The sequence below is a fragment of the Procambarus clarkii genome, chromosome 25 (assembly GCF_040958095.1).
Source record: "Procambarus clarkii isolate CNS0578487 chromosome 25, FALCON_Pclarkii_2.0, whole genome shotgun sequence".
NCBI classification, from domain to species: Eukaryota; Metazoa; Arthropoda; class Malacostraca; order Decapoda; family Cambaridae; genus Procambarus; species Procambarus clarkii.
Window position 1 is genome coordinate 22,791,679 of NC_091174.1, and position 17,474 is coordinate 22,809,152.

Here is a 17,474-nt window from a genome sequence, read left to right on the forward strand (position 1 = left end):
CAAAACCGGGGAGCGGGGATTACCCATCGCCATGCCAAATGTTTGTTTATAAAATGAATCAATAAAGCTGAAATAATTATCTTTAATGCACAAATTTATGAGATCAACACTGGTGTTAGTAGGTAAAGTTAAATTATATTTAGAGAGTTGATCCCTTAAGAACGCCAACAGGTCATCAAATGGAACCCAAGTGAGCAGAGCCGTCACATCAAAACTCACAAGTTTAAAATCAAAATATAATTTCAAACGAGACAACTTGTTAACCAAGTCCAAGTTGTTTGTTATGTGTGAGTTGGAAATGAAACCTACTACCGTGAACAAGACTTGGACAAGCCATTTGAAAGTCTATATATCACATATCCAACAGAACTAATAAGAGGTCTTGCAGGATTATTGGGTTTGCGTGTTTTAATAAGATCATATAGATATGATAGGGAAGGGGAACGACTTTGAAACTTAGGAATCAACTCCTTATCGTTCTTGAGCAAGGTTTTAAGAGTGTTTGTAAAAATCTGCAATAACGTTTTCAATAGGGTCTTTATTAACAGGTAAGTGTCTCTGTCATCCAATAGCAGCTTCATTTTTTGGACATTGTTCATGATGACAGCAGCATTGGACTTACCAACCTTTGTGATGTGAAGAGAGTTATGCTTTTTGAGGGTTTTGAACGATTATATAAACCTATCTGGACACTTCGGAACTGAACCCATAAGTAAAGGCCCTGGCGGGTATAAGATTTGCCTACCACGTTTCCTTCTTCATTCTATTTTGCTCTGATGAAGGCGAAATAAGCCGAAAACGCGTTTAGCATTCTTTATTTATCACATGTATTTTTTCTGCATAGTTGGATCAGTGTTTTTGTGATCGTTGTTGCATATTATATATATATATATATATATATATATATATATATATATATATATATATATATATATATATATATATATATATATATATATAATATATATATTTTAATTGAGGGTACCACCTCTGGTGCCAATGTGGGGACCCATAGCCTCGGAGAAGAAAATAAAAGTATTCAGAGGAGACCTTGTGGTTTCTCACTGAACACTAATATTATCTTCTCCTACCACCCCCATTCTATTGTATGTACATATATATATTTGCTTTATTTGAACTTTGTTACAAAAAAGGAATTACATATAGGTTACAAAGATGGTTATCATAGGTTGTCAAGTTCCTCCAGCTCCTCAGATGGCGGGCAGAAACCCTGGATGCAGTGCGCATTTCCCCTCTGTATCGCCACGCTGAGGCGCTGGAAAAGAAAGCTGGCAGCTCTAGGGTCTTTTGTTGTTTCAATGAGCCTAGAACCCAGTTCCTTCAAAAAACTGGTAGCACTTTTGCCCCAGGCGCCGAGTGTCTCAGAAGCAATGGGGACAAAATTGTAGTGGCGATCCAGTTCTCTATACTTACGGGATTTGGCTGCTTCCCTCTGGGTGCCAGCGCCACCTGGTTGTGCAACACTGAGGTCAATGTAGGTGTTAGACAGGGTTGATACGCACGTGTAGTCCCATACCAACTGCTAAGGGCTTTTTCTAGCATTGATTTCAGTAACCGGTCATACTCACTTAGTTTTTGGCTACTGTAAGATGGTGAACACCTCAGAAAGTAGGTTAACCTGGGGAGGGACAGATATCTGGTGATGAGGTAGAGTGCATCATGAGCATCAATATCCTCAATCCTCCCATCCATCCTCTTAAGGTCGGCGATTTTCTTATCAAGGACCTCATCGATGGCTTTCAACCCCAGGGGAGCTCCTAGGAGTGTGCTGTCTTCAGGTTTAGTTTTATGGATATTTGGCAGAAGACTCTCTATTCTCTCTACGATGCCCTGGTTGGAACATATTATTTCACATTTAGAAGGGTTCAGGGTGAGGCCTAAAACTGCACCTTGCTCCTGGATTTTTTTGATGTCCTCCAGGAGGGAGTCTTGGGAACCAGCTAGGGTACCACCATCCAAGAACCAGATGTTAACACTTTCGCGCTCTCGGCGCTCAAAAAAAAACAATACCCCAGATGCTTTCGGCACTTCGCGCGCCTACGCGGTAAGACCGAAAAAGTGTACACTCTTTTGACTGTCCTGACAATAATTGAAGGCGCACGTATTTAAATTTGGTATCACTGTGTTCGCAATGAAATTGTCTATCAGAGCATACCTATAAAATGCCGCCCAAGCATAAGGAGTATCAACACCAAATAAAAAACTATGCAGATCACTCGCCGAGAGCGCCAAACAGCAACAAAATGTTTCCACTTTCTTAATGGTTGCGAAGCCTACAGTTGTCCTACATCGCTAATTTTGGTATCATTGGAATCGCAATAAAATTCTCTACACGGACATATGCATATGAATGTTTAATATAGGTAATTGCCCACCCGCAACAGTGTGTGAAGTGGAGAGTAGTTAGCCGCGAGCGCACTGGCGAAAACACCGGGGGGAAATCATGCTTGGAAAGTTTATACGTTTCCTGACCCTACTTTTCTATGTACGTATTTCTTTTTTATACCAATGTGTTCGCAATAAAATTTCCTATAAGATGAACTGTAAACATTGGTACAAAGCATGTGTAAGAGAAGCGCCAAATATAGAACCACGTCGCTCAGTATGCGTTCGCGGCAGAAACGAACGCATTGTTTTTGTTCGTTTGATGTTTGTCATGTTTATACTTGTTGAAACATTTTATAATTTGTATGACAGTGATCGCAGTAAAATTCCCTACACAGACATATACATAACACATACAAATATTTCCCACGTGTTGGATATATCAACGGCTAAAGGGGAACCCACTGCCACACGCTCGCCACACCCCCAAACATACTTTGTGTATTTTTTTTTTTACTCATAGAAGTTTATGTGATATAATATTCATTCTGGTACCAAAAAAATTCGCAAATAAATTCTCTACAAAACAAAAGTATCCCCATCCATTTCAGTTTAAAAATGGAATTTATAGAAATATTTTTTCGATTGACGAGAAAAGTAGGCAGTTATGCGGAATCGTAAGAAAAACCAGTGACGAGTTATCTCTAATATAAAGCGCGAAAGTGTTAAGCTCGCTGGACAGGACCTCTGTGACTTGTTTGATGACTAAGCAGAAAAGGAGGAGCAAGGGGGACACCCTGTTGGACGCCTTCCTGCGAGTCAATTTCATGTTCGCCAAAAAGTAGCTTAAGATCCATACTGTAGCATGAATGTACAAAAGGGTAGAGGGAAGGGAAATGACTATGAACCGCACGGAGTACAGCATCCCTCCGCACCAAATTGAAGGCATTTTTTAAATCTAGCTTGATAAGGGCCTTTTCGTCTGTGATGTTGGCGATGAAGGCTCGAGCTGCATGGGCTGCCGCCTCACACCCTTGTGGAATGCCGAACCCGAGCTGTTTTGGCTTCAGCATGTTGGCCGCTGCATCACTAACTGTTCTTGCAGCTGCCTTTGCGACGAGACGCCGGAGAGAATTGCCCACAGCTATTGGCCTGATCCCTCCATCCTTTTTCTTTAGAGCACAGAGAGATGCTCCAAAAAAGATAGGTCTTATGGACGCTGGTATGTTGCCAGCTAGACATGTGTTGGTGAATCTAGTTAGTTCCACCAAGAGGTTCTTTGCAATGTCACCCAGTGCAGGGTTGAGCATTTGCTTGAGGTGGTTGGGTTTTAGTCTTGTGAACCCACCTGCTGATCCTGTTGGGAAGGACATGGCTGCTATATATATATATATATATATATATATATATATATATATATATATATATATATATATATATATATATATATAGTTGGAACTGAGAATTAACAATATATAACAAACACTCCAGCTGGGACTGTTTTCCACACTAGTGGAAAAAATAGCTGAGTCCATGCTCAGAGCCGCAATATCAGACAAAGAGAAAGCCCGCCTCGGAGCAGTGCGTGCCCCACATGCAGGAGACTTCTTCCTGGCAGTACCCATGTCAGCTTGGGCACGCGTCTAGATCCAGAATCCCTTCGAGTAGCAGTGGACCACCGCCTTGGTGCCGCAATTTACACTGAATACATGTGTATTTGCAACAGGGTGGAAGCAAACCAATATGGGCTGCATGGGTTGCACTGCAGAAAATCCAAGGGCTGGCATGCAAGACACAACGAGGTCAATGAAATCATCAAGAGGAGCCTCGTCTCAGCTCAGTGCCCAGCGAAAAGAGAACCTCGCATCCTAGGAGGCCAAAACTCGAATAACCCCGCACTTTGCCCAAATGGCATCACAATATACCCTTGGAAGAGGGGCAAACAGTTGGTGTGGGACTACACATGTGCATCCACCCTGGCCGACACCTATATACACTTCGGTGCTGATCAAACAGGTGGGGCGGCCAACCACAGGGAAACAGCAAAATCAATCAGGTACAGGCGACTGGCAGGTCAATACACCTTTGTTCCCATAGCGTCTGAGACACATGGCCCCTGGGGTAGGAGTGCCTTGGGATACCTCAAAGAATTGGGTTCCAACTCATTGACCATCTCACCAATGTAGGGGACCCTCTACACCACACAATCACACAATAAAAGGGATGGGATAACCGGAAACCATGCCCGGGTCGCGAGATTATCACTCCTCACCCGCCAATCATCCATCTGTCATCCATCTCAGCGATGGAGGGGGATGCTCTACTTCGCCAATTCGTCCACGCCTCCCACCACAAGTGTAGCAAAACAGGTACTCCCTCCCACCACAGGTGCAGCACAACAGGTACTCCCTCCCACCACAGGTGCAGCACAACAGGTACTCCCTCCCACTACATGTGCAACACAACAGGTACTCCCTCCCACCACAGGTGCAGCACAACAGGTACTCCCTCCCACCACAGGAGCAGCACAACAGGTACTCCCTCCCACCACAGGTGCAACACAACAGGTACTCCCTCCCACCACAGGAGCAGCACAACAGGTACTCCCTCCCACCACAGGTGCAACACAACAGGTACTCCCTCCCACCACAGGAGCAGCACAACAGGTACTCCCTCCCACCACAGGTGCAGCACAACAGGTACTCCCTCCCACCACAGGTGCAGCACAACAGGTACTCCCTCCCACCACAGGAGCAACACGTCAGGTAATTCTCAGCTGGTCCCAGCTTCTTATTGTGAAGGTCTTCCTCAAATGCTAATTTGTCTGTACTATAGGACTGAGCAATGTCACGGTGAACAGGACGGTGCTCAGGTGACCATGAGCACAATACCTTAAGCTGCTCAGGTGACCATGAGCACAATACCTTAAGCTGCTCAGGTGACCATGAGCACATTACCTTAAGCTGCTCAGGTGACCATGAGCACAATTTCTGAAGCGGCTCAGGTTATGAAGAACAGTTCCTGAAGGTGTTCAGGTGATAGAGAACAGTACCTGAAGGTGTTCAGGTGAGGGTCTACAGTACCTAAAGTAGCTCAGGTGAGGGGTCTACAGTACCTAAAGTAGCTCAGGTGAGGGTCAACAGTACCTAAAGTAGCTCAGGTGAGGGTCTACAGTACCTAAAGTATCTCAGGTGAGGGTCTACAGTACCTAAAGTAGCTCAGGTGAGGGTCAACAGTACCTAAAGTAGCTCAGGTGAGGGTCTACAGTACCTAAAGTAGCTGAAGTGAGGGACTACAGTACCTGAAGTCTCCCACGCCTGCACCGTGCATGTTGAGCCAGAAGCGGAGGCAGAGAGGGTCCTGTGTAGCTGCCATAGTCGCCGAGACCAGCCACGCCAAGTCGCCAGGTTGCCGGGGGTAACTGCTATCCACATAGGCGTAACCTCCTGCAAGATATTAACCTCCTCAGAAGCTAAGCCTATCTCGGGTGGCTTTTTAAAAGCTTCAAAATCTAAATGCTCACATTACCTATGAAAATTGGTTTCATAAACAGTGGTCTCTATGAATAAATAGTGATGTCCTGATGATCGGTGCAACTCGTCCTCCTAGAAAGAACGTCGCATTTCGCTCGTATGCATTACATAAAGCCCAAAATTGTCGTACTAGAAAATGGAAGCGGCTCGCGAAAGTGACGTACTGTCCCGTTGTTTGTTTTGGGTCCACTGGTCGGTTAGGAGAGGACACAGAGGAGATAGGCTCGAATCATTAATGGGGAAGAATCTTTCAGTTTATATAATATTATATATATATATTTACATATATACATTATATATATATATATATATATATATATATATATATATATATATATATATATATATATATATATATATATATATATATTGTGACGATAATCTCTTTCAAGAGAGATTGAGCCTGCTCTTCCCTACATAAGTACGTCAATATACAAGATACTATAGAAGATACGTCCACCAAGTATCGCCAAACGTTTTGCCCAGAGAGCAAATCGTACCCAGCACACAGTGACACCTGCTACCACCGCCGTAACCAGCTAACTGCTCATCCTCTGCCTGCCTGTCGCTGATTGGCTGGTGACTCGTCGCCCCTGCCCTCCGCCTCCACCACAAGTCGACGTCTGGACTGCAGTGCGGCAGTATCGTCAGAACATCTCAGTGCTCCAAGCAGTTGACATCTCTCGCTGGTAGACTAAGCCTTGGCTTTCGTGTACTAAGGGAGGTGGCAGCTCGAAGCCCGTATTCCAACACCACTTATATTTTATTTTGCTATCACTGTAACTTACTTGCCTTAACGTAACTTTTCATTTGCCAGTGATTATTCATATTATTTTGTTTGTTGACTTGTCTTGCATATTTTATGTGATTAACTTTATTCATGCGAACAAGCCTGAATGGTCCCCAGGACAATATGCAACTGAAAACTCACACCCCAGAAGTGACTCGAACCCATACTCCCAGGTGCAACGCAACTGGTATGTACAAGACGCCTTAATCCACTTGACCATCACGACCGGACAAAATGAGGTGATAGCCGAGGCTATTTGAACCACCCCACCGCCGGCACTCGGATAGTAATCTTGGGCATAGCATTTTACCAAATCACCTCATTCTTTGGGGCACACGTGAGGAACACAAATGCGAACAAGCCTGAATGGTCCCCAGGACAATATGCAACTGAAAACTCACACCCCAGAAGTGACTCGAACCCATACTCCCAGGTGCAACGCAACTGGTATGTACAAGACGCCTTAATCCACTTGACCATCACGACCGGACAAAATGAGGTGATAGCCGAGGCTATTTGAACCACCCCACCGCCGGCACTCGGATAGTAATCTTGGGCATAGCATTTTACCAAATCACCTCATTCTTTGGGGCACACGTGAGGAACACAAATGCGAACAAGCCTGAATGGTCCCCAGGACAATATGCAACTGAAAACTCACACCCCAGAAGTGACTCGAACCCATACTCCCAGGTGCAACGCAACTGGTATGTACAAGACGCCTTAATCCACTTGACCATCACGACCGGACAAAATGAGGTGATAGCCGAGGCTATTTGAACCACCCCACCGCCGGCACTCGGATAGTAATCTTGGGCATAGCATTTTACCAAATCACCTCATTCTTTGGGGCACACGTGAGGAACACAAATGCGAACAAGCCTGAATGGTCCCCAGGACAATATGAAACTGAAAACTCACACCCCAGAAGTGACTCGAACCCATACTCCCAGGTGCAACGCAACTGGTATGTACAAGACGCCTTAATCCACTTGACCATCACGACCGGACAAAATGAGGTGATAGCCGAGGCTATTTGAACCACCCCACCGCCGGCACTCGGAAAGTAATCTTGGGCATAGCATTTTACCAAATCACCTCATTCTTTGGGGCACACGTGAGGAACACAAATGCGAACAAGCCTGAATGGTCCCCAGGACAATATGCAACTGAAAACTCACACCCCAGAAGTGACTCGAACCCATACTCCCAGGTGCAACGCAACTGGTATGTACAAGACGCCTTAATCCACTTGACCATCACGACCGGACAAAATGAGGTGATAGCCGAGGCTATTTGAACCACCCCACCGCCGGCACTCGGATAGTAATCTTGGGCATAGCACAATACATATTCATGTATTGTTTTTCTAGAGTAATTAAAATTTCATTGTTTATATACTTGTGTTTTGTGTGTCTTCCCATTACCTTACCACAGACGAAAGGACCAACTTTTCTCTTTTTTTTTTTTTATTATGTGACAAGGCCCTGCCCCTAGCTTTTGGAAACAGCCGAACGCCAACGCTTTACCGTCACAATATATATATATATATATATATATATATATATATATATATATATATATATATATATATATATATATATATATATATATATATATATATATATATATATATATGTGTGTGTGTGTGTACTCACCTAGTTGTGCTTGCGGGGGTTGAGATCTGGCTCTTTGGTCCCGCCTCTCAACCGTCAATCAACAGGTGTACAGGTTCCTGAGCCTATTGGGCTCTATCATATCTACACTTGAAACTGTGTATGGAGTCAGCCTCCACCACATTGCTTCCTAATGCATTCCATTTGTCAACCACTCTGACACTAAAAAAGTTCTTTCTAATATCTCTGTGGCTCATTTGGGCACTCCCAGTGAGCTCACAGTTGCTGTCCCTGTTACCTGTCTACCACGATTGTATTATTACGATTGTATTATTGAATGGAATGCAATAGTGTCTATGATATTATATAAACCTTGTACACTGTTGGAGACTTATGAGAGACACTTACCAGCCAGCCCCCCACAAGCACTCTAGGTGAATACACGGCGTGACGTCGGTAATCCTGTGAGGTCTTCAGGTCTCCACGTGGGTCCCGGCTGATGCGACTGATGCTTCCTCAAGAAGTCTATCTTCACTAGCTATCTTCTCTAAATTCACTAAGATAATTCACCACGAGATGTGATCAATGTGTTGCATTACAATGCCACTGTTCAAATTACACTGACCCGATTCTCACTGCACAGTACACCCGCTCCCTTGAACCCTATTGTTCCCTCGGTTAACGCGGACCGCTGACCCTATACGTCTGCTCACGATCAAAGCTGACCCAAGACTCTGATGTGTGTGTGTGTGTGTGTGTGTGTGTGTGTGTGTGTGTGTGTGTGTGTGTGTGTGTGTGTGTGTGTGTGTGTGTGTGTGTGTGTGTGTGTGTGTGTGTGTGTGTGTGTTAATTTTAAGTGCTAACCTCTACTAGTGGTAGGATTATAGCTTGCAGAATTTTACCCTAGACTACCATTATTACTTGCTCAGCTTTATGAGCAACCTAGGTACAAGCCCCACAAGGCTTAACCAGCTAGCCAGTATGGATACTGCTGGCAATGAGAAAACTGTCAAACATTTAATACTACAATTGCTAGACTTACCTCAACCTGATCAGACCACTGACTCATTACAATCCTTCAGCATGGAGTTTGAGTCACTACTAAGAACATTCAGTCTTAAGGTTGATATAACTACTAGTGAATGGATGACAAAAAGTTGTCCTTCAACGAAAATTATCCAGCAATATACTGGATGAATTATAAACACATCAACATAACGCCATCCTGACAGTACAGGACATCACTGAAGGTTTGCGTTCCATCATAGGTAAACGAGACGCAAATGAGGAAGTTAAAGCCTCTTGCAAGCCTTTAGAAATAGAAAGTAAGAGTAAATTAATTAAAGGGTGAAATAACTACCCCAAATAAACATCAAGCAAGTACTCTCACACCAAGTTGCAGAAAATCTGGTAATGCACCAGAATCCTCCAAGCCTACTGTTACTAGTTTACCCAAACCGGTAACTTCCAAACGTGCAGTAGGCTGGGGGACATGTATGTTCTGCACAAAGAAACATTCAACATACCGTTGTGCTAATTATCCAGACAGAGACACTCGTATTATGCGACTCCAGGAATTAGGGAGATGTTCAAGGTGCCTCAAGTCACACAACATTGACTATTGTGATACCCAATTCAACACCTGCAACAGGTGTAGAAGAGGTAAGCACTGTGCAAACATACGAAATTAACGTATTCAAGACCCCAAGGTGGAAGATAGCATTCCCACCACAGTACAGTTTTGCAAGATGCGAGAGAAAATCAGTGTCCAAGCGGCAGAGTCCAAAAGTAATGCGACTTTACCTACTGCCCAAATTACCATCCAGAATAAGAGGGCCAAGGTCCATACCCGTGGGGTGTTTGACCAAGGGTCCCAGAGAACATATGTCACTAAAGGTTGGCAGATGAACTACAATTAAGGACTGTAGCCCAGAAGACAATCAACATCTCAGGGTTTCTACCAGATACAGGACCTCAAGTCTACCAGGTGGTACAACCGTCAGTACGTTTAGGCAGGTACATCTGTCAAGTACAAGCCATTGTGGTGGACAAAATACCAGCAGACCTACAAGTTCAAGGTCTGAGAGCAACAGCCAAATTCCTGAGAAATAGAGGAATAAAATTGGCAAATAATATTAAGTCTGATCACCTCACCGAATTCGGTGTCCTTGTAGGTACAGACTATTGTCATCGATTCATCGGTAGCCCTACTAAATATCAGGGCATAACCATTCTAAATTCTGCAGAAGGCAAATTACTCTCAGGCCCAGTATCAAGCCTGGGGAGACCTATGGCTGCAGATAAACAATACCAATAAAAATCTAAATTTCTCAGCTGATTATATTTCTCCAGTAGCATTATACTAAGGAGATTACAGCTGACTATAGCAACAGAGGTTGATGTTAATGTCAGCATTTAAAGCTAAAGATGAGTTCATGAGGCCTCAGTGGCAAATCAGTGAACAGTAGCCTAAACAGCTACAAGTCACTGCGACCAATGTCACTGAACAAACTGCAGTCTCAGAACCATACTTGACTTTAATGATGGACTATTCAATCCTCTGAATCAATTAACTAAATTAAACCCCAATTAATCCAATGACTGATTTTGATACATTTATTATTTAATCAAGATGAATTCCATGGGCCTCAGTGTTTATATATCAGTGACCAGTTACCTGAACAAGCTTTAAGTTATATCTAATCTCACTGATCACACTGCAGTCCCTGAATCATACTTGACTGTAGTACTTGATCATATTCAGTCTTCTGGGTTAAATAGTATGTATTTAGGCTATAATTTTAGCCTTTCAAGAGTTAACAGGGAAATGAAATCGCATTAGACTTCTAACCCCTGCAACTCGAGTACGGGACATCCGTCCTGTACAAACAGATGCACAAATGTGTGATTACTCACTACTAACATCAAATTAATCTAATAATTCGAAGGAGGAGTATCGGTGGTCGTCTGTTCTAAATAGAACTGCGACCTGTGAGCAGCCCCCCGAGGAATTATGTCGGAAAACCCCGACACCATTTACTAATATTACATGCAATATGCAGATAATATTGCTGCTGTTGTATACACAAGTTAACCCATAGAAAATGTAGCTTGTAGTGGAATTTTCCGTCAATATAAAATGGGATATCATTGCCACATAGTACTAAAAATTCACCAGCTGTTGGGAATTATTCTTAAATACAGTAATCTTTGGACTTATTACATCAAAAATACATCTCATTTAAATCAACTTAATTATCAGTATCAAAATATAGTAAATGTGACCCATCTATCACTTACTGACATCTGGACAAATTGAGCCAGGAGCATGAGTGGTGGTGAGAAAGTTCAGCCATTGTTAAGACCAGAGGCGATCGGGAGCAAACTCAGCTTCTATAAATTCTCTTGGACGAAGTGTTATGTACATCAAATTAGTGTTCTCCCATCATCAACACGCTGCCAACAACCACAAGGGAAGTGTCTTTCCTAAATCTTATCCAAGTCATTATTGGCCAGTAATGTAGGAAGATATGATTAATTCCGGTTAGGACGCGAACGAGCTTCTAAATACAGGTAATTAAGCCTTGGTCCTTATCTTATATAATATACAGTGTTTTATCTGATATAGCTGTCATATATTAGGATTCTGTCTTTTACAGCTAGTGCCCTTTGACAGGAACAAGAAGAGGAAGCAAGAATTAATCTTGGTTCATCAGTTACTTGGGGTGCTGGAAGCTAGCCTCTCACGAGGATAATTTGGTGTCTACATCCTAGTTATACCTGGTGGACTAAGCCTGCTGTACAATAAGGTAAGGCACCTCAATTTATATACTAATATATGTAGTTTAATACTGTAGCTTGATTGGCTGCATATATATAAATTTAAAATAAATCCCCCCCCCTAATATGTAAGGATCGATTTGTGAGAAATATTGCAGAAATACAGTCCACTTAACATCATACCAATTGCTATCAAAATATATAAATTAACGTAAATATAAATTCTATATAAATTCATGTAAATTAAATCAATATAAATCTCACAGGTCGGTTCCCACAATGAGTTAAGCGAGTATGGCCAATATGCAACCTCGCTAGAGCCGTTTCCCATCGCCGGTTATGGTGGTAGGAGGACGGCTACGAGGACATACAAATCTTAAGAGTACACAGTTTGCTACCATTAACAAAACACCAACAAGCCTGCCAACGGGTAAGGATGGAGGTATGGATAACCGGCTAAAAGTCGGAATAAGGAATACCTTTACGAGAGATGGGACAAGAGCGGACAGCTTCCGTGGCGGCAGCATCCCCACGGTCATTTAAAGAGACACCAATATGGCAGGGAACCCAACAAAACTCAACCAACTTAAATTTACTATGAACAAGAAACAGCCAATGCTGGATCTCGACAACCACTGGATGAACCGGATTAAAGGAACCGAGAGCCATGAGGGCACTACGAGAGTCAATTATTGTAAATATTAAAAAGTCCTTTATTACCATCCATCATCCTGGATGAAGGCGGAGGGAGAAAGAATTATGGGTAGTGTCGGAGAGAGAATTCATTTAGCTGAGAGATGTCACCTGGGAAAGACATATTCGGTTAAGTGTTCTGAACTGTTTTAGTAATGTAGCATAATTTTTGTCTGGAAGAATATTACTTTTAATTATTTAGCCATTGATTCACTTGTGTTACTCAAAGTAATTGCCATGTTAGATAGTATTGATATTACACGCCTTTAATTTGTTAAATATATTTTAATATATATATATATTGTGCCTATGTTTATAACCTGGTGTTATATTTTTTCTTTCTTGTACTGTATCACGGGGCACCATGGTATATCATATTTAGATACAGTCAGTATCCCTAAACTATACTTAACACTGTACCCGATATTACGAGCGGTGCGTATGAACAGTTACAGCGGGAACGGGGAAGAAGTAAATGCTTAGGAGGACGAGGGAACGGGGAAGGGGGAAATGGTGGGGGAGGACTAGAGGACGGGGAAGTGGAGAATGATTGGGAGGACGAGGGGACGAGGGAGGGTCGGGAGTTCGAGTCGGCAAACCAGACAATCCCTATATCTACACAGACAATGGAACAAAAAATTTTGTATACCCACAAGCATGGTGAAATTAAGCATAATAGAAACATGTGATTTCTCTTTTCTTTCCCATTTAACTAGACTGAGCCACAGCAATGCGTTGCCAGGTACAGCTAGTGTGTGTGTGTATTTTATATATATATATATATTATATATATATATATATATATATATATATATATATATATATATATATATATATATATATATATATATACATATATATATATATATATATATACATATATATATATATATATATATATATATATATATGTCGTACCTAGTAGCCAGAACGCACTTCTCAGCCTACTATGCAAGGCCCGATTTGCCTAATAAGCCAACTTTTCCTGAATTAATATATTTTCTCTAATTTTTTTCTTATGAAATGATAAAGCTACCCATTTCATTATGTATGAGGTAAATTTTTTTTTATTGGAGTTAAAATAAACGTAGATATATGACCGAACCTAACCAACCCTACCTAACCTAACCTAACCTATCTTTATAGGTTAGGTTAGGTTAGGTAGCCGAAAAAGTTAGGTTAGGTTAGGTAGTCGAAAAACAATTAATTCATGAAAACTTGGCTTATTAGGCAAATCGGGCCTTGCATAGTAGGCTGAGAAGTGCGTTCTGGCTACTAGGTACAACATATATATATATATATATATATATATATATATATATATATATATATATATATATATATATATATATATATATATATATATATATATATATATATATATAAATTAGTAAATTTTGGTAGCAGTCTTACCTGTAGACATATATTATTAAATACGACCGAAAAAGTAAGATTAATAATTCTAACACGAATTTTCTCAATCTTTCGTACATTTCTTTTCACTGTTGGAGGTAATTCAAAAATCAATTCTCCAAAATTCATTTTTATTTCTAGTCTGACGCGACACTTGAGCGCGTTTCGTAAAACTTATTACATTTTCAAAGACTTTACACATACACAACTGAATAGAACTTACATATCTTCGATTTGTTTATATCTACATTTGAGTGAGGTGGATGGGGTGAGGTGGTATTTAATAGGGTATTAATTTCATCAACACAAGACAGAACACGAAACAATGGGTATTTGAAATGGAAGTGATTGTAGAAAGCCTATTGGTCCATATTTCTTGATGCTTCTATATTGGAGCGGAGTCTTGAGGTGGGTAGAATATAGTTGTGCATTAATTGGCTGTTGATTGCTGGTGTTGACTTCTTAATGTGCAGTGCCTCGCAAACGTCAAGCCGTCAACTATCGCTGTATCTATCGATGATTTCTTTGTTGTTTACTAGGATTTCTCTGGCGATGGTTTAGTTGTGGGAAGAGATTGTATGTTCCTTAATGGAGCCCTGTTGCTTATGCATCGTTAAACGCCTAGAAAGAGATGTTGTTGTCTTGCCTATATACTGGTTTTTTTTGGAGCTTACAGTCCCCAAGTGGGCATTTGAAGGCATAGACGACGTTGGTCTCTTTTAAAGCGTTCTGCTTTGTGTCTGGAGAGTTTCTCATGAGTAGGCTGGCCGTTTTTCTGGTTTTATAGTAAATCGTCAGTTGTATCCTCTGATTTTTGTCTGTAGGGATAACGTTTCTATTAACAATATCTTTCAGGACCCTTTCCTCCATTTTATGAGCTGTGGAAAAGAAGTTCCTGTAAAATAGTCTAATAGGGGGTATAGGTGTTGTGTTAGTTGTCTCTTCAGAGGTTGCATGGCGTTTCACTTTCCTTCTTATGATGTCTTCGACGAAACCATTGGAGAAGCCGTTGTTGACTAGGACCTGCCTTACCCTACAGAGTTCTTCGTCGACTTGCTTCCATTCTGAGCTGTGGCTGAGAGCACGGTCGACATATGCGTTAACAACACTCCTCTCGTACCTGTCTGGGCAGTCGCTGTTGGCATTTAGGCACATTCCTATGTTCGTTTCCTTAGTGTAGACTGCAGTGTGGAAACCTCCGCTCTTTTCCATGACTGTTACATCTAGAAAGGGCAGCTTCCCATCCTTTTCCATCTTCTAAGTGAAACGCAGCACGGAACTCTGCTCAAATGCCTCCTTCAGCTCCTGCAGATGTCTGACATCAGGTACCTGTGTAAAAATGTCAACATACCTGCAGTATATGGCCGGTTTCAAGTTCATGTCGACTAAGACTTTTTGCTCGATGGTACCCATGTAGAAGTTTGCAAACAGGACACCTAGGGGAGAACCCATGTCGACCCCATCTACTTGCTTATACATGTGCCCATCCGGGCTCAAGAAGGGTGCCTCTTTAGTACAAGCTTGGAGTAGTTTCCTCAGAATATTTTCTGGTATGTCAAGAGGAGTACAGGCTGGATCACGATACACTCTGTCGGCTATCATCCCGATTGTCTCGTCCACAGGTACGTTGGTAAACAGCGATTCTACGTCCAACGAGGCTCTTATCCCTGTGGCCCGTGTGCCCAGCAGTAAGTCAACAAATTCCTTTGGAGACTTCAGGCTGAAGGCGCAAGGATTGCGCCTTCAATAAGTTTTACGAAACGCGCTCAAGTGTCGCGTCTGACTAGAAATAAAAATGAATTTTTGAGAATTGATTTTTGAATTACCTCCAACAGTGAAAAGAAATGTACGAAAGATTGAGAAAATTCGTGTTAGAATTATTAATCTTACTTTTTCGGTCATATTTAATAAAATATATAAATATATATATTAGTATAATTTGGTAGCAGTCTTTCCTGTAGACATATATTATTAAATATGACCGAAAAAGTAAGATTAATAATTCTACCACGAATTTTCTCAATCTTTCGTACATTTCTTTTCACTGTTGGAGGTAATTCAAAAATCAATTCTCAAAAATTCATTTTTATTTCTAGTCTAACGCGACACTTGAGCGCGTTTCGTAAAACTTATTACATTTTCAAAGACTTTACACATACACAACTGAATAGAACTTACATATCTCCGATTTGTTTATATCTACTTTTGAGTGAGGTGGTATTTAATAGGGTATTAATTTCATCAACACAAGACAGAACACGAAACAATGGGTATTGAAATGGAAGTGATTGTAGAAAGCCTATTGGTCCATATTTCTTGATGCTTCTATATTGGAGCGGAGTCTTGAGGTGGGTAGAATATAGTTGTGCATTAATTGGCTGTTGATTGCTGGTGTTGACTTCTTAATGTGCAGTGCCTCGCAAACGTCAAGCCGTCTGCTATCGCTGTATCTATCGATGATTTCTGTGTTGTTTACTAGGATTTCTCTGGCGATGGTTTGGTTGTGGGAAGAGATTATATGTTCCTTAATGGAGCCCTGTTGCTTATGCATCGTTAAACGCCTAGAAAGAGATGTTGTTGTCTTGCCTATATACTGGGTTTTTTGGAGCTTACAGTCCCCAAGTGGGCATTTAAAGGCATAGACGACGTTGGTCTCTTTTAAAGCGTTCTGCTTTGTGTCTAGAGAGTTTCTCATGAGTAGGCTGGCCGTTTTTCTGGTTTTATAGTAAATCGTCAGTTGTATCCTCTGATTTTTGTCTGTAGGGATAACGTTTCTATTAACAATATCTTTCAGGACCCTTTCCTCCGTTTTACGAGCTGTGGAAAAGAAGTTCCTGTAAAATAGTCTAATAGGGGGTATAGGTGTTGTGTTAGTTGTCTCTTCAGAGGTTGCATGGCGTTTCACTTTCCTTCTTATGATGTCTTCGACGAAACCATTGGAGAAGCCGTTGTTGACTAGGACCTGCCTTACCCTACAGACTTCTTCGTCGACTTGCTTCCATTCTGAGCTGTGGCTGAGAGCACGGTCGACATATGCGTTAACAACACTCCTCTTGTACCTGTCTGGGCAGTCGCTGTTGGCATTTAGGCACATTCCTATGTTCGTTTCCTTAGTGTAGACTGCAGTGTGGAAACCTCCGCTCTTTTCCATGACTGTTACATCTAGAAAGGGCAGCTTCCCATCCTTTTTCATCTCGTAAGTGAAACGCTGCACGGATGGAAAAGGATGGGAAGCTGTACTTTCTAGATGTAACAGTCATGGAAAAGAGCGGAGGTTTCCACACTGCAGTCTACACTAAGGAA

At 41.7% G+C, this 17,474-nt stretch overlaps 1 protein-coding gene across 1 annotated transcript in view; it reads right to left on the minus strand.

The window, feature by feature from the left end:
• LOC123756330 (MAM and LDL-receptor class A domain-containing protein 1) overlaps nt 1–17,474 on the minus strand; it is a gene marked incomplete in the record, with an annotated part of 412,433 nt that overhangs the window by 261,244 nt on the left and 133,715 nt on the right. The window contains 1 exon segment of the mRNA XM_069331355.1: nt 5,648–5,792. Within this exon segment, the coding sequence (XP_069187456.1) occupies nt 5,648–5,792 (145 nt within the window).